This window comes from Haliotis rubra, unplaced genomic scaffold, assembly GCF_003918875.1.
Source record: "Haliotis rubra isolate DU_JTF1 unplaced genomic scaffold, ASM391887v1 Scf296, whole genome shotgun sequence".
NCBI lineage: Eukaryota > Metazoa > Mollusca > Gastropoda > Lepetellida > Haliotidae > Haliotis > Haliotis rubra.
Genome location: NW_025766964.1, coordinates 384,962 through 412,534, shown reverse-complemented (window position 1 = coordinate 412,534; position 27,573 = coordinate 384,962). Strand labels below are relative to the sequence as shown.

General features: G+C 39.9%; 1 protein-coding gene across 1 annotated transcript in view; it reads right to left on the bottom strand.

Annotated features, from left to right (window-relative positions):
• LOC124282205 (E3 ubiquitin-protein ligase CHFR-like) overlaps positions 1–27,270 on the bottom strand; it is a 42,868-nt gene extending 15,598 nt beyond the window's left edge. Inside the window, exons 1-16 of the mRNA XM_046718163.1 lie at positions 27,054–27,270; positions 24,310–24,406; positions 16,729–16,777; positions 16,093–16,156; positions 15,667–15,777; positions 13,304–13,468; positions 10,539–10,716; positions 9,343–9,418; positions 7,904–7,982; positions 7,870–7,873; positions 6,403–6,463; positions 4,796–4,890; positions 4,113–4,178; positions 3,297–3,379; positions 2,539–2,643; positions 1,859–2,042 (exon numbers count right to left, since the gene is read on the bottom strand). Coding sequence (XP_046574119.1) covers positions 1,859–2,042; positions 2,539–2,643; positions 3,297–3,379; positions 4,113–4,178; positions 4,796–4,890; positions 6,403–6,463; positions 7,870–7,873; positions 7,904–7,982; positions 9,343–9,418; positions 10,539–10,716; positions 13,304–13,468; positions 15,667–15,777; positions 16,093–16,156; positions 16,729–16,777; positions 24,310–24,406; positions 27,054–27,147 — 1,511 coding nt within the window. The 5' untranslated portion in view covers positions 27,148–27,270. The remainder of the gene's footprint in view (positions 1–1,858; positions 2,043–2,538; positions 2,644–3,296; positions 3,380–4,112; positions 4,179–4,795; positions 4,891–6,402; positions 6,464–7,869; positions 7,874–7,903; positions 7,983–9,342; positions 9,419–10,538; positions 10,717–13,303; positions 13,469–15,666; positions 15,778–16,092; positions 16,157–16,728; positions 16,778–24,309; positions 24,407–27,053) is intronic.
• Positions 27,271–27,573: the final 303 nt, after the last annotated feature.

Sequence of the window (27,573 nt, the reverse complement as noted above, 5' to 3'; positions counted from 1 at the left end):
GCAATGACGGGATGTCTGGGGAGGCCGGTCGCTTCTTCGAGGTAACGGATCATGCGCCCCACGCTCCTCTGCCGCAGGGGTCTCTAGCAGAACACCAGACGGAGAGGGTCGATCGCTAGCAGCTGACTGGATGGAATATCTGGACTCTCTGCCATGTTTTGCCCTTTGTTTGCGTGATCTATCTGCAGCACGCCTTAAGACGCAAAGATGATATTTATTAAATGCAGAATGAGATAAATTAATGCAGTAACTGCAACGCGAATTAAACGCGACACGGCGAGAACAACTAGGGCATATTACATGTGGATCGGAGGCAGAAAAACGTAATCTACAAATCGCATAGATTTTCATCAACGAAGTTAGCTGAACAATCACTTAATACACGGAATAAACAGTAGAAATAATGATAATTAATCAATACAAATAGTAAAGGATACTAGCTATACCTCTATAGTAACCTATGAGAGGTAAAACTAAGAGATTATCAAAGGATATGGTGTGTAAGGAGACACAAGGCGCCTCACATCCTGCTCACTGGGCTTAAGAAGGAGAGAGTGAAGCACATGGCCAGAGGGTGGCGACACCTTCCGCCAGGGGAAGCAAAGGGGAGCAACTCGTGGTGAGTACCAATTAGTGATTTTATTTTGAAGGAGCTTCAAATAAGGAGATACAAGTGTTCCACTATGTTCGCAAGAAGAAGAAGACAAGCAAAAGAGCATGAGTCAGGATAAGGAAAATGGTTAACAATGAGAATATACATAAAACTATAACTATGAAAACCTCATAAGGGCCTCTGGATTGTGCACAATTTGCATATAAGGAACAGACAATTTGAGAGCAGCATCTTTCATGGAGCAAGGGAATATTGTCAATCAATGGGGACAAGATATAAACAAAGAGAGAAAGTCAAAGCATTTTATATTTTGGAAACATTTATTGATTACTATTTGAGTCTGCCGACTTTTATCAAGACTGCAGTTTTGAAAAGTCAACCGTTTGTCAGGAAGTAATGTCAGTGTTTTGGATATCAACAAGACTTGTAATGCAGTAGGTATCCATTTCAGTTGTGTTCATAACTTCTGGAGAGAAGCCAACCCATGATCCAGGTGCTAGGTTTATACATTCACCTCATGTATGTATCAGGTGTTCGGTGATTGAAAGCATTTTAACTGGGTTGATGTTTATATTGTGGCATAGGACTACCATCTGAATCTGGTCCCCGTTTCACAAAGCTTCATAGTGCTACAATTGTCATACCTCCTATACTGTAACATAGACTTACCACAGTCGTAGCGCTATTGTCTTAGCGCTACGATTGTCATACCTCCTATACTGTAACATATTCTTACGACAGTCGTAGCGCTACGATTGTCATACCTCCTATACTGTAACATAGACTTACCACAGTCGTAGCGCTACGATTGTCACACCTCCTATACTGTAACATAGACTTACGACAGTCGTAGTGCTATGATAGCTTTGTGAAATGGGGCCCAGGTACTCAAGTCCAAATTAGGTTTTGAAACACAGGAATTTGTGTCCATGTTACCTATCCTTAGACCTAGACAGGAATTGGGCACAATGCTATTGACTTCCAGAGGTAAAGAGTGAGTGAGCAATATTCCTGCAATATCACAGCTGGAGACATCAGTGATGGGCTTCACATATTGTACCAATGTGGCTATCAAACCTGGGTCTTCGGCATCATAAGTGAACGCTTTAACCACTAGGCTACCCCACCGTCCCTCCAGAAGTAAAGATGCTCATATTTATTAGACTATATCCATCAGTAGTGGTGAATAGTATTCTGTCTGGAAACCATATTCCTGACACAGTTTAGGATACAGAGTAAAGTCACATACACTGTTGTGCCGGGATAGCTGGATTGTGAACTCTCTCCGCGCGGCGGTCTGGCATCGGCTGTACACAGCAGGCACACAGGATGTGGTTCTGATTGACAGCACAGTTGAACTGCGGGGGAGTCGGCATCACCTTCACGTCTGGTTCGGTCCCATCCCCATCCTCTCCCGTTGACGGTCCTGCTGCAGAAGGTGTAAAACTTGTTGTCATGGGAGGCTTCATATTTAAACTTAAAATTTTGAGAGTGAGTAAAAACTGTTGCATGCCAAGTCAGGAATGTTCCAGCTATATAACAGTGGCTGTTAATTCATCAAAATAAACACGCACGCACTCACGCTTTGAAATATTGTTTAGATATTTTTTTTCTTCTTTGAGAGGCATTTAGAAGTTGGGGCAGTAAGGAAGGATAACAATATTTGGATGAACAACTCCTTTACTGCTATGAGAGTGCCGTTTCAGTGTAGGTTCTAACACCATTATCACATGCTTGATAACGGTGTTAGAATCTACACCGAAACGTCGCTCTCACAGCAATAAAGAAATTGTTCATCCATATATTGTTATCCTTCCTTGTTGAGATATTGTTGAGATATAGTTAAGGCCTTTTCAAGATACTAGCTAACTGGCAAAGCTGTGACCCTTGTCATAATTAACTAATTCCGAGTTCCCGGAACCTACCACCATCAGTTGCAGCAGCAGTTGCCCCTGATGGGCCAGGGTTATCTCCCCCTGCTGTGGCGCCCCCTGCTGCCCCGGTGACAACATTCTTGACAGTGGTTATCGCTGCAAATGCCATCCAAGAGGGTAATCAGCTCAGATTGTGAATCAAGTTTGTGCAAAAAATTAGATATAAAGGATGACCGAACAAGCAAAGAAACCTACATAAAATTGTTGCAAAATATTGAAAATCATGACAAGAATGAAAAATATGTTTGCGCAGTGACCACATGTTCTAAAAATTGAGCAGGATCTGAATTTTCACCATGATTACATCTAATTTTAGTTTGATGCTGGTAGTGACGAGAAAATTTCAAACTGCATCTAATTTGTATACACCATTACTTTGTCACTTATTGAGGCCCAAGGCACTGAGCTGCTGTCTCAAGATAGAAAACAATCAGAGTGTTTACAGTTACAGATGAATACCAGATAAATGCTCATGCTGCTAATCACTATAGTCTGGTCCAGACTCGATTATTTAGAGTCCGCTGCCATATAGGTGGAATATTGCTGAGTGCGGAGTAAAACTAAACTCACTCACTCCACATGAACACATTTTAGTCTTCGCCCATATGCATGAAGCATCCTTAGAGCTAAGTCTGAGTCAGGAAATGGGAGATGGAAATGTTGGAGCTATGATCTTAGCACTACAACCGAAGAAAGTTAAACTGTGCCAACTGCCATCATTTGATGCAAAGATGTTTGTGGAAGCTGACCTGTTTGGATGCCTCCGAAAAGTCCTGTGCCTCCAGCTGGTTCTTTGTATTCAGCACACTGTCGACACACTGTCTTAGGTGGTCTGAATCAATCATCATCATCATCATCATCATCATCATCATCATCATCATCATCATCATCATCATCATCATCATCATCATCGAAGTCGAGTGAATGAGCTAACACCATGTTTAACAATGTTGTTTGGGACAATGAAAGAGTTGGAAAACAGAAAAGTTATAGAGGATAAAAGAATCAAGCTCTCTGTCTCAAGGGCTCACATTTCATTAAACCTGCACTAACCCCAGATCCATTCTCATTGCTCTTGTGATCTCCCTGCCCGTCATATCATTCAGCAAATTTGATTGGCTAAGCTACAAGGTCTATGTTCAAATCAGAACGGGTGTTACAAACCACCCTCATGGCAACCAGTCCAGCTGATTATGACTATGTTTGCAAGGAATTTGGCATTAAAAAACTGACTGACACACATAAGAAACACCTAAAAAATCTCTTTGATGGAAAGGATGCCTTCATGTCAATTAAAACAGTCAATGGCAAATCCTCACTTTATTATTTCCTTTTCCTTTTCTTGATGTTTGATTGGCCAGCAAAATGTTAATGAAAATCATGGGAGGATAATTTAAGGGAATGGATCTAGGGGTTAGAGTAGGTTTACCAAAAGACAGGCCCTGGAATTATATAGGATGGTGCCAAACAGGTTTACAAAAGACAGGCCCTGGAATTATCACTGTTGCCACTGTTGCCATTACCGTGATGCAGTATCGAGGGGTACAGGAGATAAATCTACATACCTGGCTGTTCCAAAGAATGGATTCCCTAAGCCAAACACAGTACCAGCTACAGGTGCAGGAACCGGTCTGAAAACATAAAGTGGAACTCATAGGATGGATTAACATATTCGCTGGACCTTAGGCCTGTGGCAAGCAGAAATGGCAGAGGGTCTGCCATTATGTGAAGGCAGTAGCCTTGTGGCCCAGTATAGAATATAGAATATAGAGTCCATACTCTCACATAATCGTGTGTTTTAGTTTAGTACAATTCATATCTGGCAGTCTCTTACTTTGTGGGCAGTGGGCTGTTGGACGAATGACATTGCTGGGGCACCTACATGTGCTAATGTCATAGTGTAAAAATGTTTACATTGTAAAATGATATGGTGTATGCTGTAGGGCATGTGCTTACTTTGTTGGCACTGGGAAAACAGTGTTGGGGCATGAATGAGTATGCTGTGTGGCACATGCCAGGGCACTAATCACTAAACAGTCAGGGCATTAATGAGTATGCTTACATTTGGGAGCACAACTATACACCAGTTGGGGCAACACTACTGCTGTGGGGCACTATGTGTGAGGGCATATGTGCTGTGCATATACACCCTTTTGGGAACACTACTGTGTGTGCACGTGTATGTGTGTGCATGAGTGCATGAGTGAGTGCTTGCGTGATTACATGTATGTGTTTGAGTAAAACTTACAAGGCCATTGGAGGACTTGATTCATCATTGTCATCTTCATCCGAGTATTCACTAGACTCCTCCTCATCCCTGTGATGTTTCGTTTTGGGGTATAACTGCAATAAAGCCAGGACAAGTCTGTTACAACACTGCTGAGCGATGTCATCATATCATCTGTCCAGGGTATTATGGCTCAGAACTGTAGACATAAAATTGAGTTTTACAAATACCCAGGTAATGTTTGGGTTTAAAGGAAAACATAACTATGCACTAAATGCGATAATTATTTTAGTTAAGAATACCATATACAACTGTAGTAAGAAAAGTTTCATTCCAAATATTTCATACATCAAGAGACAAATCATACAATATTATAATACCACAAAATATGTATATATTAATGGTGACCAGAAAGCCTACTTTCTAAAACTATGGTCTAGCCTACACATGCTATTAGAACCGTTAAATACGTAAATTATTTCGATGTATATGTAACTATGTTGACACTGCATAATTATACTAAAGTATTATTGATCATTTATTGAGACCCTACATGTTTGCATTGAACTTATACTTTTACATAATATACGTCAATTTGTATGTATACCTGAATAAAAAGCGAAATAAAAACAAAAACCAAAAAAAAAACTGTCCAGGGTATTCAACTCACAATAGCTTTGTACCATTGAGTGTGTCACTGAAACAGTACCTGTTTGATGTAAAGTTAATGTCCTCCCACTTTCAGTTGTCAGACCTTGTGGAGAATTGGGGTGAAATTTGGTCCCATAAAGCGACGCTTGTCATAAGGGGAATCATAAGTGTGTTCAGACTAGTGTTCATAACATCGGTCACTGATTTGCATGGTTGAGGTTAGAATATTTACAGGCACTCTGGGCTAGCTGGAACATTGTTGACCAATAGTGTTGTTTAAGAAATGGCAATGTTATTTAAAAGAAGGGCAGGTGTTTGGTAAATCAGTCCCTAAACGATTCTGCTGAGGTAATCATACCTCTCGTCAACAATGGGAGACGAGCAGTACAAACAAATTCTTGTTTCAAGAATTAGGTGTGGTGGACAAGCTGTCTAAGGCGCCAGGCTAGTGATCCAGCGAGCTGTGACCAGGTGTAAAAACCTTGGAGTCAATTTTGTGTGCAGACTCTTTCAGTGTTGTCACAACCCCTAGTTTACAGTACACAATCCTGTGCACTTAAAAGAACCCACAAATCTGTTGGTATATGACCAGATGATGGCCACATGAATACGTGCAAACATCTAGTTGTGGATACAGCAACGTGCAGTAAACTTGGACAAAGTACTGTGACTATGTGTCCCAGTCCACCCAGCTGTGAATGGGTACCTGGTAAGGATGAGAAAGTCACATTAACTCGGTGCGCTAGTGGCATAAAGAGTTGTATGATCCCCAGGGAGTTGAGATGGATAATACATTGTGCTGTTTGAGGTTGACATCCAATGTTAGAAGGAAAAACAATCACCTTTGAGCAGCTGGGCTGGATATTCGCTATACAAATATCAGCATAATAATATTAGGAACCTGAGTCTATATGAGTAGTTTAATCTACACAGTATTCCGAGCAGCAAGACACTGAGACAGGGTTTAACCAACTTACCATGTCCCTGGTGATCTTGTTTTTAGCATCAAGGTCCTTGATGTCTTCTTCTGCTTTCGATCTGAAGTAACAAATTTAATGGTGTCTTGCAACGACGTTCGACTGTCCTGAGTGGATTTGAGCGTGATGTAGTAGAGAAGAGTGTAGACTACTGCGGTGTAGTGAGTGACAAAAGTTTCTCACATGACTGCAGGGGTCACTAGAATTGTGCTTCACAGGTGGAGAAACAAACACATTTCTCTATTTGGAGTGACAATTTTAAGTGAACATTTCAGCAGCTATGCAACACCACTGCCAATTCTGAAGGACGGAGATAATGGCAGGTGAAGATACCTTTCCTAATCAATGTTTGCCCATTTCTGGTGTCCCCCGCTGTGATATTACTGGAATATTGCTAAAAGCGGAGTAAAACCCAGCTCACTCACTCACTTCTAGTCAGTTATCATTATTGACATGCTTATTTTTAAGAATTGCCCTCAACATTATTCGTATTTACTGAGGTATTAATGCAAAACTTGGTGTGTATTGTACATAAAAACAGAGTTCAATAAACACAAAACAATATCAAAATCAATTCTTAATTGCAGATCCAAATACTTTCACCTAGACTTACACTCTGTCTTTGAATATATCTAATTCTGACAGAAACAAATTATTCCATTCAAATTAAACGGAGACCCAGTGAGATAAGAGATTCACCTGAGGAAATCTAGACTTGCTTCATTTAGCGTTTTAGCACTGCAATAAGGTCTTGGTGGAAGGGAGAATAACACAGGAACTGTGAGACAGAGTAACTGTAACCATACTACTAACAATTAAACAAAACATATGTATCTGTACATTGAACACTGACCGTGTACAAAAATACCTGTACCTTCCTGTTAGCTGCATCAGTTTACCTGACTGGTTCCCTGCTGTCATTACGATGCATCACCTTTCTGATGTGTACATGATCAGTTTTAATAGGTGACATCATAAAGTAGATGCCAAGTTTTATGACCAAACTCCATGGGGTAAAGTAGAGAAGGAAATATTTTCACTCCCCTTGTGGGATTTCCGTATATGTGATCTAAATTTGTCAAAAAAGAACATTCTGGTGGAAAAAACATGAACTCATTTTCTTTATTTGTCAAGTCAGGATTTCATAAATACCTGGGTAGCTAATATTACTCAGAAACAAACCTGGTGTGTATGAATATAAAACTTCAAAGACAGGTATTGACCTAGTCTGTCATACTGACCCTCAAACCAATACAGCCAAGAAAGTCCATGCAAGTCTAGAATAAGTGGCCAGTCTTGACTGTCACCTTTCTAAAAATGAAAAAGTCTCTGGGCTCCTTTTCATTACATTTTTTGACTATAACTTAGAAACTGTTTTTTTCTGAAAATGTGTTCCTTTCAGAGATTAGATGTTAGTCTGGGAACAATCAGTCTCAAGCATCAGTCAAAAAAATGGAAAAACGTGACTTTTCTTGACATATTTCCAAAGCTGTAACTGTACCTGGGTGTTCTTTCAAATAGGCTTCAACCAAGTTGTTGACGATGTGATTCTTGTTGATTCGCTCGACCTTTAACCGACACTGGAAGAAGAACAGAGGTACAGATAAGCTGCGTATCTGCGTAAATTACGCAAATATTTATGTGAAAACTCAATTCTTATTTAGTCTATGGCATAAAAGTACGCTTGAATTTTTGTAAATACTCAATATATGAGATCTTACATGTGTACACTAAAAATGTCAAATCCTATATAGCTTGCGTACCGGTGGTTAGATAATATAACTGACGTTTTAAGAGGTTGTTTATCAGGACATGAACTTGACAACTTGCAGTCTTTCTTCGCGTTTCTCATATTACAGATCGAATATAAATAACAAACACTAGCATTTAAACTTTATTATATTTTTAAAATTAATGGAAAATGCCAAAATACCCAACTGAGCCTGAGTGAGGCTAGTACAATTTATTTGGTTACTCAAAGGAAAATTAGGATACCCAACTGAGATGAACAGAAGCGAGTACATAACTCAATGACTCAAAAAGTTATCTGTAGCTCTGGGAGAAGCATCATTACTAAGCTCATGTATTCAACTGATTCATCTAACGAAATGTAATCAACAATCTCTGGTAAGTGTCCCTATCTAGATTCTTTCACAAGACATGGAAACATATGACATCTGTAACACAGCAGCTGGTATGGACATGTGAATGTCAATCAAACACAATCTCATTCCAATCAGATCTATTACTGATTGTTGTTTTGCCAAAGTATCAACAAAACAGAGGGCCATTCTCCATTCTGAACTACCTGCTGATGCTATTTTCAACATATAGACATTTTACATGCTGGTTTGAATGTTATGATTGAGTTGAGAATTCGGAAGTAAAGCAGCTGATTAGAAACTTGACAGACAGCGAAAAGTTCGAGGTGACTGTGTTGGTTTCCTTTGGGACGTCGAGTGAGACAATCCACAGAAAGGGGGAGAAGTACACAGTGACCTGTCCTAACAGCAACGACAACAGCAACTCCAGCCAGAACTCAAACGATGGATCGTCTTAAGTTGACCGCACCAGAGGAAATTCACCCCGTTAAAAGAAATAAATCAAATCAATCTATGGAACAACAGAACGAATTTGACTGAGATTTGCCAAATGACCCTTTTAAAAATTTATTGATCTGATACTAGAAGACACATTGCTCAACAAAAAATGAACATGCTCTGACTAGGCTGAATTGTAAATCACTGCCCATGCATATCTAGACACATTTGTCAAGAACTCAACTTCTCCAGAGTGCACATGGCAAACTATTTACTACATGGAGCTCAAAGACAAAATACCTCCCAGGTCTGCTGTACCCACACTGCAAATGCTGCAGTCTTGTCACAGCCAATGACCTCAGTTACTGTGTACTTGAAACACTGACTGGTAAGTACTCACAGAAGGACATTCGTTGGATCTGTCCATCCACTCCGAGTAGCATCCAGAACAGAAGGAGTGCATGCACGGCTGGAGGCTGCAACCAAACACACATACACTCAGTAACAGGTCACTTGAAGAATAAATACCATATAATATAATATAAATATAATATAAATATATATTTTTATAGCGCTTATTTCCAGTTCTGTTAAACTGCTCAAAAGCGCTTTTGGGCAATGAATTGTCCTGGGGAATATGTACAACAGTGAGTCTATATACACGGAGAGTTTGCAGTTCAGGCGTAACATGAGGTGAAGAGGTAGGTTTTCAGGTGTGATTTGAATGTTTCTATGTTCTGAGAAGATCGTAATTCAAAAGGGAGAGCATTCCAGAGCCATGGAGCTACGATTTGGAAGCTTCTATTTCCAAAAGATGTTCGGACGGAGGGAAGGGAGGGACCATGATTCTCTCCCTTTGGAAACTCGTTTGGGTTTCAGTGTGTCTTCTGTTTTCAATATCATGTGAAGAATCAGCTCTACCAGATGACCTCCATCATTAAAACCAACAAGCCATATGGCAGAAATGAAATGAATGATACATAGATATGTTAATGGAGTAAAGATGAAAGTGCAAACATTAACACTTTAACCACTAGGCTAACCCATCGCCTCAAATTTTTCCAAAATTTTTCCAATTTTTTTCCAAAATTTGGACTGCATATCTAGTTGTGGTACAACTATTTAGACTTTCCATATACATCTACATGTAGACTGACTGTTGACTGGACACTGACATGTTTATCCTGGAACCAATGTATAGCATTGCCTGTAATGTTCACATCAGTATACACCCGTGAAGATCCGGGTGAGAACTGATCTTCAGTAACCCATGATTGTCGTAAGAGGCGGCTAAAAGGATCGGGTGGTCAGACTCGCTGACTTGGTTGACACATGTCATCGGTTTCCAATTGCATAAATCGATGCTCATGCTGTTGATCACTGGATTGTCTGGTCCAGACACAATTACTTACAGACTGCCGCCATATAGCTGGAATATTGCTGAGTGCGGCATAAAACTAAACTCACTCACATCAATATTACTAAAATTATAGGTCTGAATCACACAAACCAGTGCTTGATAATGTAAGCAAATGTTCAAACAATGCGTGACCTCAGCCATCTGGATCATCCTTCTTGATGTGTGTGGATACTGACCTGATGCAGTCATGCAGGAGCTCCTGACAAATGATGCACATAAGAGTCTCTGCCATTGCATCTGCTTCGTCTGGTGCATCCTTCGCTGCTTTACTCGTCTCTTCAGCAGAGATTTTCTCTTCACTCTTCTTTTCCTCTTTCTCTCCATCTTTAATTGGTGTTTCTTCAACCTTCTTGTCTATAACCAACAGTCACAAAGCTTACACATAAAGTTCTTATCTTCTTTTTGTCTTATGACTAACACAGAAATGAATGTTCCATTCATATGATAGCAGCCAGGAAATAATGGAGTGAGTGAGTGATTAGGTTGTCTGACAAAACATCCACTTGCACAGTTTGAGATCAACTGGATCATTGGATGATGAGATATTTACAAAAAAACCCGGGTCCACATGCATTTCATGTCAAACTATACAATGACATGCATCCAAAACACTTGATTGTCTGGTCCAGACTCCATTTTGACAAATGCTGTCATATGTCTTGCCTATTGTTGAGTACTGGTTGGATACCATGACAGCTTGTATAGGTCACAGACTGACGACCCGTGAAGATCCGGGGTAGAATAGGTTTTCAGCAACCCATTCTTGTCATAAAAGGCGACTGCTTGTCATAAAAGGCGACTAACGGGATTGGGTGGTCAGGCTCGCTGACTTGGTTGACACATGTCATCGGTTCCCAATTGCGCAGATCGATGCTCATGCTGTTGATCACTGGATTGTCTGGTCCACACTCGATTATTTACAGACTGCCGCCATATAGCTGGAATATTGCTGAGAGCGGTGTAAAACTCAACTCACTCTCTCACTCTCACAGACTGACAATGTCATCCATTCAGTCAACTCTTCAGACAAACAGAAATCTGAACCCCTAGTAAGGCATGAAGACCAGGGAAACAGAAATCTGAACCCCTAGTAAGGCATGAAGACCAGGGAAACAGAAATCTGAACCCCTAGTAAGGCATGAAGACCAGGGAAACAGAAATCTGAACCCCTAGTTAGGCATGAAGACCAGGGAAACAGAAATCTGAACCCCTAGTAAAGCATGAAGACCAGGGAAACAGAAATCTGAACCCCTAGTTAGGCATGAAGACCAGGGAAACAGAAATCTGAACCCCTAGTAAGGCATGAAGACCAGGGAAACAGAAATCTGAACCCCTAATAAGGCATGAAGACCAGGGAAACAGAAATCTGAACCCCTAGTAAGGCATGAAGACCAGGGAAACAGAAATCTGAACCCCTAGTAAGGCATGAAGACCAGGGAAACAGAAATCTGAACCCCTAGTTAGGGCATGAAGACCAGGGAAACAGAAATCTGAACCCCTAGTAAGGCATGAAGACCAGGGAAACAGAAATCTGAACCCCTAGTAAGGCATGAAGACCAGGGAAACAGAAATCTGAACCCCTAGTAAGGCATGAAGACCAGGGAAACAGAAATCTGAACCCCTAGTAAGGCATGAAGACCAGGGAAACAGAAATCTGAACCCCTAGTAAGGCATGAAGACCAGGGAAACAGAAATCTGAACCCCTAGTAAGGCATGAAGACCAGGGAAACAGAAATCTGAACCCCTAGTAAAGCATGAAGACCAGGGAAACAGAAATCTGAACCCTAGTTAGGGCATGAAGACCAGGGAAACAGAAATCTGAACCCCTAGTAAGGCATGAAGACCAGGGGAAACAGAAATCTAAACCCCCTAATAAGGCATGAAGACCAGGGAAACAGAAATCTGAACCCCTAGTAAGGCATGAAGACCAGGGAAACAGAAATCTGAACCCCTAGTAAGGCATGAAGACCAGGGAAACAGAAATCTGAACCCCTAGTTAGGCATGAAGACCAGGGAAACAGAAATCTGAACCCCCTAGTAAGGCATGAAGACCAGGGTCTCAGACTGGTGACATACCTCATTTGATGACATTTTTAACAAACATGGTTGCATAATAACCACAAAGGGATTTTTCAATATGGCTACTGATGGGGCCATTTTGAAAATAGGATTTGAACCTCTTGAAAACATTGACATGTCATCGTCCTTTGAAATGAGATTAAAAGTTCCACCCTCATTGATCAGTGGTTTCTGATGGAGTACAGTCAACATATAAACCATCGTCCTCGATAATCTCCAGGGTATACTTTCCGATACATCTCTACTAATACCATCTCCACTGCCTCCCTTTGCCGACTTTTTATCTATGCTGGGAAGTTGAGCATACCAATCACAAGGCTTCATTACTCACTTTCTCCTTTTTTATCTAACCGCTTAAACTTGTCAACACAATTGTTACAGAGGTACTCTGAAAGAGATAGAATGAGTTCTTGCATATATTTTTAAAGGTTTCAGACCTGTCAATGTGTCTGTATGAATTTTTCCCTAAATCTGAGTCACCTTTGAGGCTTCAGCCGTCATCTTTGTTGACACTGGCAAGCTCGACTGTAACGGCTTATCTGATTGGCTACTGTGTGAAGGTGTAGCCAATAGAGAGAGGTAATAAAATTATCTGGCCGAGTCGTCGATGCATCCAGGGTTGTAGTGGAGATTTAGCAGAACGATACCCTAGAGATTATCGAGGATGATAAACCAAGACATTATTTTGTAAGCTGGTCAGGTGAGCTAAAGATGGGTTCATGTATTCTCATATTCAGTTGAATTCTCTTGGGATTCACCTGACATCAAGACCATGCACTCCAACTTAATGTCTTACAAATGTCACAATGATGTCTTGAATTTGCTGACTGCAACATCATGATATGGTTATGTTTCAACTGACCTTCACCTTGGTCCTTGTCAGTGGCAGAAGTGGGTGGTGGAGTGCTATTGGCAGTTGGAGGTTCACTAGATTTGTGTTTCTTCAGAGAAGGCTCTACAATGGTCTCATCTGATGGGTGAGGTCTCTTCTTGGACTCGGGTGAGTCCACCATGTTTAACTCATTGTCTGTAACACGAGAACATTAAAGTTACATTACCAACAAAGCTTCCTTGCATTTTATGTCCATCACTGTTTAATTTAAAAGTTGTCTACACTTACTTGAAACATGTCCTGCTTCTTGCCATGAATGGACTGATTTGGTATAAAAATAGTTCCTTCAACTAGACAAATAATAAACCCACTGTCGTGAGTGGTTGTAGACTACTTAGAGCAATCCATCCTGGATTCCATGATTCTGCCGTTGCAGAATAAATCGCGGAAATATACTTTTGAGGCAGAAAACTCATTTTCATGCAGAATACTAGTACCTGCAGAATTTGCCATTTTTCTGCTGCGGAATTTACTTATTTTGAAAACCGTCTCCATGGTGTAGTGGTTAGAGCATCCGCCCGGAGAGCGGAAGGTTCGATCCCCGACGGCATCATACCAAATGACGTTAAAATATGGTACTTGTTGGTCCCTGCCTGGCGTTCGGCATTAATGGATACAACAAGGACTGGTTGGCTCAGAGTCAGTATAATGTGTCTGAGTGGGGTATTCATGCTTCACTGCGGCATGGTATCCCAGTGGGCTAGCATTACATATAAAGCCAGCTGCAGTCTGGGCTAGTACAAGCAGCTGCAGATACACATACACACGCATGCACGTTGTCATATGAGCGATATATTCTCAAGCACGACGTTAAACCCAATTTCACCTCACCTCACTTATTTTGAAAGTTGAATCAAGATTGACTATCACCCGAAATGAAAAATAGGGGTAAAAGTCAAAAGTATGATTGGTTACACAAACACGAACTGAGATTTGTTATAACGATATTTTCAAAATATTCACGAATAAAGATGATTTATTCATAAGGTAATCTTTTCTTAAGCACATTTCAATAATATTATATGAATTTGACACTGCAATTATGTTCACAAAATTGATCTTTTTGAAAATAAAAAATATTATTATTATTTTTTTTCAAGTTTTTAACTGAAGAATGTTTTGCAGAATTTTGAAGAATAGAATACAGAATTTACTTAAATATGCCGCAGAATTCTTAAAATTTGCCATGGAATCCAGGAGGAACTGATAGAGTAGCAATGGACTTACGAATTAGGGTAGAAAAACACTGACGAGTCAGGGCAGTATCAGACACACTGACGAGTCAGGGCAGTATCAGACACACTGACGAGTCAGGGCAGTATCAGACACACTGACCAGTGAGGGCAGTATCAGACACACTGACCAGTCAGGGCAGTAACAAACACACTGACCAGTCAGGGCAGTATCAGACACACTGACCAGTCGGGGCAGTATCAGACACACTGACTAGTCAGGGCAGTATCAGACACACTGACCAGTGAGGGCAGTATCAGACACACTGACCAGTCAGGGCAGTAACAAACACACTGACCAGTCAGGGCAGTATCAGACACACTGACCAGTCAGGGCAGTATCAGACACACTGACCAGTCAGGGCAGTATCCGACACATTACAAGTACATCTTGATCAGGTAGGTTTCAGTGGTGGTACAACAGACTCACCCTCTAGAGCAGCATTAGGATTAGGGTAGTGGTGGTACAACAGACTTACTCTCTAGAGTGGCATCAGGATTTAGCTGGTGGGGGTACAACAGACTCACCCTCTAGTGTGGCATCAGGGTTACAGACTCAGACTCACCCTCTAGAGCGGCATCAGGATTTTGCTGGTGGTGGTACAACAGACTCACCCTCTACAGTGGCATCAGGATTTGGCTGGTGGTGGTACAACAGACTCACCCTCTACAGTGGCATCAGGACTAGCTGGGGGTAATACAACGGACTCACCCTCTAGTGTGGCATCAGGATTTGGCTGGTGGTGGTACAACAGACTCACCCTCTACAGTGGCATCAGGATTTGGCTGGTGGTAATACAACAGACTCACCCTCTAGTGTGGCATCAGGATTTGGATGGTGGTGGTACAACAGACTCACCCTCTACAGTGGCATCAGGACTGGCTGGTGGTAATACAACAGACTCACCCTCTAGTGTGGCATCAGGATTTGGATGGTGGTGGTACAACAGACTCACCCTCTACAGTGGCATCAGGACTGGCTGGTGGTAATACAACAGACTCACCCTCTAGTGTGGCATCAGGATTTGGCTGGTGGTGGTACAACAGACTCACCCTCTAGAGAGGCATCAGGACTGGCTGGTGGTAATACAACAGACTCACCCTCTAGTGTGGCATCAGGATTTGGATGGTGGTGGTATTCTTCGGTGCCCTCCAGTTCTTCTTGTTCCTCCCTGGCAAGTTCCTGGAGATCCTGATACAGGTACCCGATATCTGCAATCATCACCAACTTTTGTTTGGTCAGATGAATACAAAAACATGATTATAGACCTGAGTATTTGAACCAAGAAATTCATTAAATATTCAATAGCACAGAAAAATCTTTAAACAAAACTGCAAAATGACAGCATCGTATTAGTAAAAATGGCATGCCATGATGAATGAAGTCATTCATTTCCATGACGACAGGTTCCTGGTTTCAACATAATACAACTGTATGCCCACAGTATACAATGCCAAATTGGTCTTTCTTCCCACATACAGCAGACACATCATGACCAAAGTGTAATAAACCCAACATTCTCTCACTGAGTTCTTCGTTGTTCTTCTTGTACACGACGTGGAACTCATCTCCATGCTGTAGCTGTCGACACTGAAAACACAGAAGTCCCAGCCTAAACATCTCTTTAACTCCAACACCCTTACTGCCACACTGTGCGAGGAATTACTGAGTCTCTGCCTTTCATTGCTTCCCCGATAACGCTACTTAAAACAGTGTGGATTCTTTAGCAAAACTACCTTTATCGTTTACGTTAAGAACTGGTAGCATAACTTCACTTCTAGATACACCAAACAGAACCTGAATGCTTGTTTGTGATTATATGGTAATATGGTGGCACCCTGTATATAATGGAATCTTGACTAGGCCATCAGTGATAAACATCATGAGCATCAATCAACACGACTGATATACCATAACAGTAACCACCTGATCTCGTTAGTCGCCTAATTTTATGACAAGCATGGGTTGCTGAAGACCAATTCTTCACGGGTAGAATCTGAATGATCCATTCCCCGGTACAGACAAGTTAAAATGCTCGATGATTTGACAGTATATTTGGTGCAAACTGCTGAGGAAGAGTTGTCAGATTTTAATGCACAGGCATTGAATCAGAGTACAAGATATCACCGAAATAACTTGATGAGACGTAGGTGGCAACTTACCTCCCCTTTGGTCAGCTTATGGGTCATGTTCAGCAGGGTGCCATTGGTGCTGCGGGATGAGGAGAATAGTCAAACATTAGTGAGTGAGTGAGTGAGTTTAGTTTTACACTGCACTCAGCAATATTCCAGCTATATGGCAGCAGTCTGTAAATAACCGAGTCTTGACCAGACAATCCAGTGATCAACAGCATGAGCATCGATCTGCGCAATTGGAAACCGATGACATGTGTCAACCAAGCCAGTGAGTCTGACCACACAATCCTGTTAGTCGCCTCTTACGACAAGCAGGGTTACTGAAGGTTCATTCTAACCTGGACCTTCACGGGTCAGTCAAACATAAAGTACTGATGGCACACTATACAATTGTCAGGGGTATGAGTAGGCTAGTTGTCCGGGGGGCCAAAACTTTACTGTGCATCATGGAAATCTCTGATTGTGGGTTCAAAACCCAGTTTTCATCTTTATGTTTCTAGGTTTGTCCACACCATAACTGTGTGGTAGACACACTATATTGTATTTTATTGTCATGTACATATGAATTTAAAGTCAATAAACAATTTAATGGATATTTGTATCTGAACAGTTATTTTCAGAGTTGCAGGTTATCATTTTGTATTTGTACTAACAGGTCTGGGTGCCATTGTGCAAAGCAATCTTAGCACTAACTCCCATACTTAACATTGACTTAAGGTAGTCTTATGTTGTTTTGTACATCGGCACCCAGGTCATTTGGAAACTGACTGAACTCATCGTAAGAAAGGTCTGCTTATGGGTATCACCAAATTAGTAAAGGTCTAAGACACACGTCACTTCAGAGAGGACACACATAACTGGAACACTGTCCAAAGTGTAGTAAAACCAAACTCACACAGTCTCCGTCTAACAGATCCCTGCCTCTAACTGTAATACACACTGTAACCCAAACTTCACCAACCCTACCCTAGCAATATTCCAGCATTATCATGGCAGGAGCCACCAGAAATGGGCTTTACACATTGTACCCACATAGGGAATCGAACCCGAGTCTTCAGCATGACAAGCCAACGCTTTAACCACTAGGTTACCCCATCGCCTCTTATACATCATCCTCGATTATCTCCAGGGTATACGTTAAGATAACTCTACACTATACCCTGGATGCATCTACGGCTCGGCCCTGATGATTTTATTACCTCCCTTGGTTGGCTTTTTATCCAATCAGGTGTCTACGCTGGGAAGTTGAGTGTACCAATCACAACTCACTTTCGCTTTTTTAAATTATGTAACCAATTAAACTTGTCAACACAATAATCTATTGTTACAGATACTCTGAAAGAAGGAGTTCTTGCATATATTTTTTTAAGGCTTCAGACCTGACAATTTGTCTGTATGTTTTCCCCCCAAATCTGAGTCACACTGCGAACAAACTTTAGCGGCTGCAACCGCTATTTTTGTTGACACTGGCAAGCTCGGTTGTAACGGCGGCTTATCTGATTGGTTACTGTGAGAATGCTGAACCAGCAAAGGGAGATAATAAAATCATTGGGCCGAGCCGTAGATGCATGCAGGGTATAGTGGAGAGTTATCGTAACGTATACCCTGGAGATTATCGAGGATGCTTATACATATGAATATGATGGAAATAGATCACAATACCTTTCATGAGTGAGTTTGGTAAACACTAATATAGCAGGGCATCATCCCACATATAATATCACTACCTTATCAGCTTGCCCACAGAGTTAACCCCTTTGGTCATGTGGACAAGGCGTCTGACTTTAGATAAGAAGGTCTGTGGTTCAAATCCCAGCAAGGGATAGGAAATTTATTGGACACTACACTAATTTAACAGTTTTTTCAAATATATCATAGCTTGTCAGTTTGACGTCGGAGAAAAGCGGAAAGTAATAAAGGTCGTAGATTTTCACCGATAAATCTAGGATCCTAATCAGAGTTAATCTGAACCCATGATGACTTGATCCTGGCACTGATAAGGGAGGCCACTCTACGCAGTAATACCTTCTTTTTTAATATGCATGACCTCCTAGGAAACAAGAACTAGGGATAACACAATTCTTTTGAAATATCTGTAATTACAAGTATAATTCAACAAGAAGACAAAGTCATCAATATCCCCTGCAATGGCAAAATACTCTTCATGATCATGTCTACGAGTTATGATTATGTCAAATATTTAGGTGTGTATATATAAAAGTGGAAGGAAAGTATTTAAAGGTTTTTAAAGTTCTGCTCCAGAAAATAGCACTATCACCAATTTCAGTTTATGTCGAACTTGTTGCCACGGAAACACCAAAAATATTTTATTCAGAATTCCAAAACTACTAAAAGGCACCAGTACACCACCACATCTATCTATGTGCCATGTTTGGTGAAGAAACACTTAACGGTTTTAGAGTTCTGCTCCGGAAAAGAGCACTACCACTAATTTCAGTCTAAGTCAAACTTGTTGCCATGGAAATGCCAAAAATATTTTATTCAGATTTCCAAAACTACCAAAAGGCATCAGTACACCACCAGACCAATCTATGTGCCAACTTTGGTAAAGAAATAGCAAACGGTTTTAGAGTTCTGCTCCGGAAAAGAGCACTACGACTAATTTCATTCTAAGTCGACTTTGTTGCCATGGAAACGCCAAAAATATTTTATTCAGAATTCCAAAACTACCAAAAGGCACCAGTACTCCACCAGATCTATCTATGTGCCAAGTTTTGTGAAGAAATAGTGAACGGTTTTAGAGTTCTGCTCCGAAAAGACAAATGTGCACGGTCGGACGGATAGACGGACGGATGGACGGACGGACGGAGTCCATTTTAATACCCCATTTTAATAAAAATATGTATAACAAGTAGGGGTGGGCGATAATACCGGTTAACCGGTATATTGCAATTCGAACTACATAATATGATATATTGCAGTACACATTTCACGAACCGGTTCACCCGATACGATCGGCAATTTCCGTGACCATGATCGGTAATTTTCGCAATGCAGTAAAAATTCTAATAACATTTGTATTTCGTTTATACTATTATACATTAATAGTTTTGAGAATGTTTATTGGTCATATACTTGCATCTGCTTGACTTTTAAACAATAAAATTAAAAAAATAGATTGGTACCGGCTCTTGTTGTAGGGATAAACAAACCAAAATGGCGGACGCTACTACAGAAGTTTTTTCTCGAATCACAAACTTTTAAGCGAAGCCTTCATTTTGGAAACATTTTCAATTGATCTCTTGTACAATCACATCTGAGTCCTGACAGTGGTCAGTGGCATTGTTTCAAAAGAAAGAAAACATTAATTTCATAACCGAAACCATGTGTTACATTTTCACAATATATTGCAATACATATTGCAATACACCAACACATATCACAATAAATCGCAATACCAGTTTAAGCAATACCCAACACTAATTACAAGTTGGGATTTCGTGTTGCAGACAATACTTATTATCATTAGGCCAGACCAATTTTATTTCTTGTTTTACGGATTTTGTCCTCAGAAATCCTAAAGGCAGGATGTAAAAAATAAAAAATAAAAATCACCAAAGTAATATTCCTTTTAAATACCCAAAGTATTTTACTTTTGACAGTTCATGAAATGTATATGGGGGAAAAACAATCTAAAAACATTTTCTCGCACAGTTACATATTTGGCCACTAGAAATATTAAAATTTTAATTTTGGAGTTGGGAAAATTAAGTTTTAATTTTTTTCTTAATCTTGAAAAAATACAACCGGCGTATCCGTAAAACAAGAAATAAAATTGGTCTGGCCTTATGCTAATATTTGTAGAGAGCCAATATCCAGCTCAGCTGCTCAAAAGCCCTTTGTTTTTCCCTCGATCATTGGATTTCAGTCTCAAATGGCACATTGTATTATTAATCTCTACTCCCTGGGGTTCATACAACTATTGCAGCCACTAGGCCTCTGCATAGATTAAGATAAAGCAATGGATGCCTCTTGTCAAACTGAAAGGATCGTTGGCCTCATTCCACGAACTGACTCCAGTGTTACAGTTGTTTAGTCCAATAATTTGAACATAGCTGTGATTACTTCTTTGAGAGGCATTTAAAAGTTGGGGCAGTAAGGAAGGATAACAATATTTGCATGAACAACTTCTTTATTGCTGTGAGAGCGCCGTTTCCTAATCAAAGAGCATCAGACCTCAGCATCTAAACTTGACTCTAAATCAGCCCTATCAGATCACATCAAACACAATCTCGACCACAGTCTCCAGTGGGACAAAACCCAAACCCTAACATCCAACCTCATCAGACTTTAAACTCAGGAAACTCCAAGAAGCCATCCACACCAAAGAATCCAGGCACCAATCAACCGTAACCAAGGTTACTACATACCTCCTGCATACTACCAACTCATTAAAGATCCTCATCAGCGATAATTCCCCGTTTATGTATACCACAGGCTTCACTATCCCCTTGTGTACTTTGCAGGCTTCATTGTTAAAGAACCACTAAACTTTGTTTTTTGTTACTCTCTTAACCATTACATATGAAAGATTTGTGGTTAGTCTTATGAGGAACACCAAATTTATTCTTTAAAAACTTGTGGTTAATTAATACCGAGCGATTAAAAGTGGCCAAAAAGTCGCCTGCTTCTCTCTCGCCCGCCAAAGAAACCACAGACAGGTTACGTAACTCTGTCGCCTGAGCACTGCAGTGACGTCATATGAGGAACAATTTTCAGTTAGTTGTATAGAAAGTGTGTAGCATGCTCATCATTTTGATGATTTCTCGACATCAACGACGACATTACGTTAATCGTTGCTTTGTCGATCCAATTGCTCCTAGGGTCGGGCGATGGTGTCACTCATGCACAGATTTCCACAGGACCCCGCGAGTTCGCGGGCTAAATGGGTTATGTTTGTGAGTGCGGCGGCGTTGCTGGAAGCCTGAAACGATATCTTACTTGTGTTCAGATCGCTTCATGGAAGTTAAAGAATCAAATCTACTTACTAGTTGTAGTAAAATATGTATATGATTGATGACCATAAAGATTTTCCATGACACAACTTGTAACATAACGATTTCTTCCTCGGAAGTGAGGTTGTGTTAGAAGTAACAATAATATTGTAAGTGGTATTATATTAACACCCACCTCGCTGCCAGGAAAGAAATTGTTATGTTATACGCTATGTCATGCAAAGTCTTATTGGCCATCAATAAAATAAATATTTTATTAACCAGTAAAGTAGTTTTGATTTTAGACTCGGTGAAAACAAACCTAAATAGCATTTATCCTCAGACTGGCGGATGTTCCCGACAGGGCATCATTTTTGAAAATCGTGAAAGTCTGTTAGAATTAATGAGATTATAGTTTGTTTTCATCAAGTTAGAAAATCAAACTACTTTCTACTCGTAGTTAAATATGTATTGGAATCATAACCAAACGGATTTTGCATGACATAACTTATAACATAACGATTTCTTCCACGGAAGCCAGGTGGTGGGGTCGAAGTTACAATTTCTTGCTACATTCACATGGTTAATGTCCACTCACCAGTATGTAGCTACTAGTCAATGTGCGTCTTTATATTTGGTCTTATAATCCTAATTAGTTTGTTATCATACTTGTATGCATTTTGAAACTAAATAAAAAGCAGACGATCTGCTGATACTTATAGTGAATGTATAACAGAATTGTAATATCTAGACATTTTATAGTTTGCCAATGTGAATCATAATCCGCACACACACCCTAGTGTATGTTGTCTGTCTCATTACACTTCACGGCGAAAACAATGATTCTGTTGAATGCTACGACAAATGAATAAAACAAAATGCAAATATTAAAATTAAAACAGATTAAAGTTATAGGAACAATATCAGGCCATTACCTTGTTCGAGGAATGTATCCATCAATATCCACAAAACTGTTCCAAATGATGTGTCTTTTAACAGTTTAATATACCTGAAAAGTGATCAATCTTTTCAGGTATTGGTGTATAGTCTCATTGGTCACCCAAGATAGCACACCTGGCAACTTATTGCATAATGTCCGCCTTTCTTTAAAAACAGTAATTTAGTTAGCCAATAATGGGCAATCAATCAATGTATTGCCGGTTAATCCTTTGAACGAAGCACGTTGTTTTTACGCAGACACCGACACGACAGAGTGTATTCAGTATAGATTAGTAAATCTACATACATAAACACTACCTTTTGACAATTCCGCTGTGTAAGATAAAAGTAATTAATCAATCAGCGTGTTATCGGTTAATCCTTTGATCGATGTTGAATAGTGTTAAATATTTACTCCAGACACAAGAAATGCCAAATGGGAACCTTTGTCGGGTAATCTAAGTGTCTTACCACTAATTATACCTGTTATAAATTCATTAACTGACCATCAAGTGAATGATGACAAATAACATGTGTAGGTTTATACCACCTAACACGGGTTACAACAAGGGAGTATTAATTGCTGTATTGCATGTGAAAACTTATGGGCCGACACTGTTTTGAGAATACAAACAGATTTTTACATGACATGATTAAATATCGAGGTAAAAAAACACAGAAATGGGATCAATTTAGATCAGTCATTATACAAATAGGGCCTAACGACACCAATCGATTTTGACAGAACCGTCTATGAAAACAAGTTGTAACTCGGAAACTAGGCTAAGCAGGAGACAAAATTAAATGACAGTAGATTGTGAGAACATATAGCTTTCATTTTCCACAACAATTGTCACGATTTCAGGTTTATACAAGCCTGTAAACAAGATAATTTACCCCCTAAAATGTAGATGAATTCTGCATCGGCCCTCAAAGCTATTCCTCATATGACGTCACAGAGACGCGCCGCTCTGATTGGTTGAAATTTCGTTCGTGGGTGAGAATTGTGCACTGTTGTCAAAAAGGTCGAAATGAGTAGTTTTAATGACGGGGTTTCATTTATAACGATGCCAGTTAGTGATTTATGTATTTGTACCCCCTAGGGTTTATGTGACCTTTAACGTTTCTATCAAAGCCCTTGTGTTATTATTGTGTCTGGCATCCTAATCCCTATTGTACTGTACAAACATATACTTTAACATGTATATATGCTCCTCCATCCTTATGCTGTTTATCACTTGCTTGATATCGGTGTTTAACCTACACCGAAACGTCACTCTCACAGCAAATAAAGAAGTTGTTCATCCAGTTAATGTTAACCTTCCTTAGGCCAGACCAATTTTATTTCTTGTTTTATGGATTTTTTTGTCCTCAGAAAGCCTAAAGGTAGGAGGGAACAAAAATAAAAATAAAATCTCCAGTCAAAGTAATAATAATATTCTTTCTAAATACTCAAAGTATTTTACTTTGGGCAATTTATGAAGTGTATATGGGGCAAAAAACAATCTACAAAAATGATTCCTATAGGTTTACATTTTTGGATGAGCAGGGAAAATTTATTTATTTATTTTTTTCTTAATCTTGAAAAAATTCGACAGGCGGATCCGTAAAACAAGAAATAAAATTGGTCTGGCCATAGCTGTGATTGTTTGGGAAAAGTGACCCTGGGTATATAAAGTTTGTCCCCACAGTAACTGGAAAAAGGGCAGGGTACCTGCTATCATACAGCCACACTTTTCCTGATGCATCTTTCTCAATATAGCAGTGGACTCCAGACACAAGCTTGTTGCCAGCCAGGAAGATGTCATTCCCTGGGAAATGGAATACATAACAAAAGGTAAATTGGATTTTGAAAAAAAAACATGCAAAATAAATTATTTAACAATTATCATCATTTAACTCCTAGCAGAGACCATATACCGATCGGTCTCTGCTCTGAACTATTAATAAATGATTAAGATGATAAATTTCATTTTGAATGTTTTTCAGTTTGCCATGCTGAAGTAATTTTAACTGATGAGCTTGGGAATTCTGTCACCAAAAAATGGTTCATTTGTTGAGTTGTTATTTCTCAAATGGGGGCGGTGGGGTAGCCTAGTGGTTAAAGCATTCGCTCGTCACGCCGAAGACCCGGGTTCGATTCCCCACTTGGGTACAGTGTGTGAAGCCCATTTCTGGTGTCCCCCACCGTGATATTACTGGAATATTGCTAAAAGTGGCGTAAAACCAAAACTCACTCACTCACTATTTCTCAAATGGTAACACATTATTCAACATTTTCACAATAGACAATTCTTCATGCTATTTTCATATTGATCATGAGCAGTTGCAAAAATGTTTAGGAACTTTTTGTGTCACTAGGTGGATAGGAGTGAGTGAGTGAGTGAGTGAGTGAGTGAGTGAGTGAGTGAGTGAGTGAGTGAGTGAGTGAGTGAGTGAGTGAGTGAGTGAGTGAGTGAGTGAGTGAGTGAGTGAGTGAGTGAGTGAGTGAGTGAGTGAGTGAGTGAGTGAGTGAGTGATGTAATGAGTAGTGTTGGGAATAGGTTCAAATCTCATAATTGATGATTGGTTCATTAAAACCGATCAATCATAGAAAATAATTGGTTAGCTTCATTTATGAAATTTGTTAATGCACATAAAAATAAGGAAAAAACATGTTGTTCTTTTAGGGTTTTTTGGGCAAAATTTCAAATCTTTAAAGGATGACTAGTATGTTGGGAACATAAATTTTTGGAATCTTTAAGATTAATTCAATCATGACTTGAAAGGAGCTTGCAGTGCTTGCGAAATGTAACAGACAAAACTCACCATGTGAAAAATATTGTTAATGAAAACCAGTGTTCCAGAATTGTTTGTGTTCGATTATGAGAAATTATGATCGATTGCTTGGTCGTTTAGTCACTACGACCAATCTTCGATTATTTCAATTAATCGGACCTCCACTTGTAATGAGTGAGTGAGTGAATTTAACACAGCTTTGAACAGTATGTCAATTGGTAAACAGTAGTGTTGGGAATTGGTTTAAATCTCATAATTGATGATTGGTTCATTACATCCGATCAATCATCGAAAATAATTGGTAAGCGTCATTATCAAATTTTCCTCGTTATGTTTGGATATGTACAAAAAGTAGAACACAAAACCTTTAGTTCTTTCTTTTTTTTTTCAAACTACACAAAATGCATATTGCAAATCTGACATCTTTAAAGGATGACTAGTATGTTGGGAACATAAATTTCCTGGAGTCTTTAAGATAAATTCAATCATGACGTGGAACGATTTTCTTCCAAAATTGTTTGTGTTCGATTATGAGAAAATATGATCGATTGCTTGGTCGTTTAGTGATTGCGACCAATCTTCGATTATTTCAATCAATCGGACCACCACAAGTAAACAGCACGTCAACTTATTTGAGAATGGTTGTACGCTGATTTTCAGCAAATTCTAGCAATACCATGGGATCAGGTATCGGTCTTTAGTCATTGTACACCAGTCAGGAATTCTGCATGATGAGTGAATACTTTACAATGTTCCCCCAACATGGTTACATGTTATAATTAGACATGCAAACATTCAAAGTTATAACTTCAATGAAACCCATGAGCATGGATGGATATGGTGCCGACATGTCAGGGATTAGAATGTGTAATCTTTGGATCCTGTTGGCAAGACTAAGGGAAACAACTCTGGAAAGTGAAGTGCTGCTTGAGATTTTGGGCCACTCTTGCCCCAATGTGAAAAAGAGTAATTGGGCGAGTTGACAATTCTGTACAACTATCAGTCACATATCGAACAATCTGTGAAGATCAAGGATAGAATTGATCTTCAGTAACCCATGCTTGTCATAAGAGGAGTCGGGTGGTCAGGCTCCCTGACTTGGTTGACACGTACATGTCTTTGTATCCCAATTGCGTAAATCGATGCTCATACTGTTGATCACTGGAATTTCTGATCCAGATTGGAATATTTACAGACTGCCTCCATATAGCTGGAATACTGCAGATTGCACTAACACTAGTTGCTAAACACACATATTGAATGATACATTGTACCAAGGCTGATGTTACGAAATGTATTTTGGTATCTGGTCTGAAGCAGACTTCAATAAGCACAGAACACACAGGTAAATGTTGTCATATTTTCCAGCATGTGTGGTTGAGAAGAATAAAAGCCTTGACAACTGACATACAGTATTGACGGTGTCTGCAGCACCTGTGCTATCAGCTGTGTACTTGGAGAAGTTGAAAGTGCCTTAAAATTTCAGACCCAATTCACTACCCAACAAGATCAGCTTATATGGCCGGTTTTGAACTTTGAGCATGTGCACTTCAGTCAAAACATACGTATGAAGATGACAGCCAGCCAAAAGAATAGTTTATCTGGTTCGTAACCTAAATTATATAAAACATCAATAGGCGCCTATGAGCAAATGTTCATATCATAGATAAACATCGCCACCTTCAGCTCGTCCAATGGTGAACTTCTCCTTGTCCAGTTCAATGGGCGGTGTCTCCGTGTCAGTTGTACACACAAGCTGACCCCAGGGTTCCATGACTGAGGGAATATTTCTGGTTGCTGCGTCCGGTGCTACAGTTTGCTGTAAGACCGTTATCTGGTTATGAAGCAATCCCCTATTTACATCTCCCTCGCCTGCTTGTTGCAACAAGTTCACGTACTTCCGGGTGTGGTTATCTCCCTTGAATCTATTTTAGGGAATGAATGTACGGTTAGGAGCTTCGTGTAAAAAGAGATTTATTCAGTAATTTTTTCTTGTTTTGTGGAATAGTTTGTGATAAATGAATGTCTTTATTTCCTCCAGAGTTGAATCCGAAGAACATGCATAGTAAATACATTTTCATTTTCAAAATGACTGAATGAGTATGGTTTTACGCCGATTTCAGCAATATTCCAGCAATATCTCGGCGGGTGAAACCAGATATGGGCTTCACACATTGTACCCATGTGGGGAATCGAACCC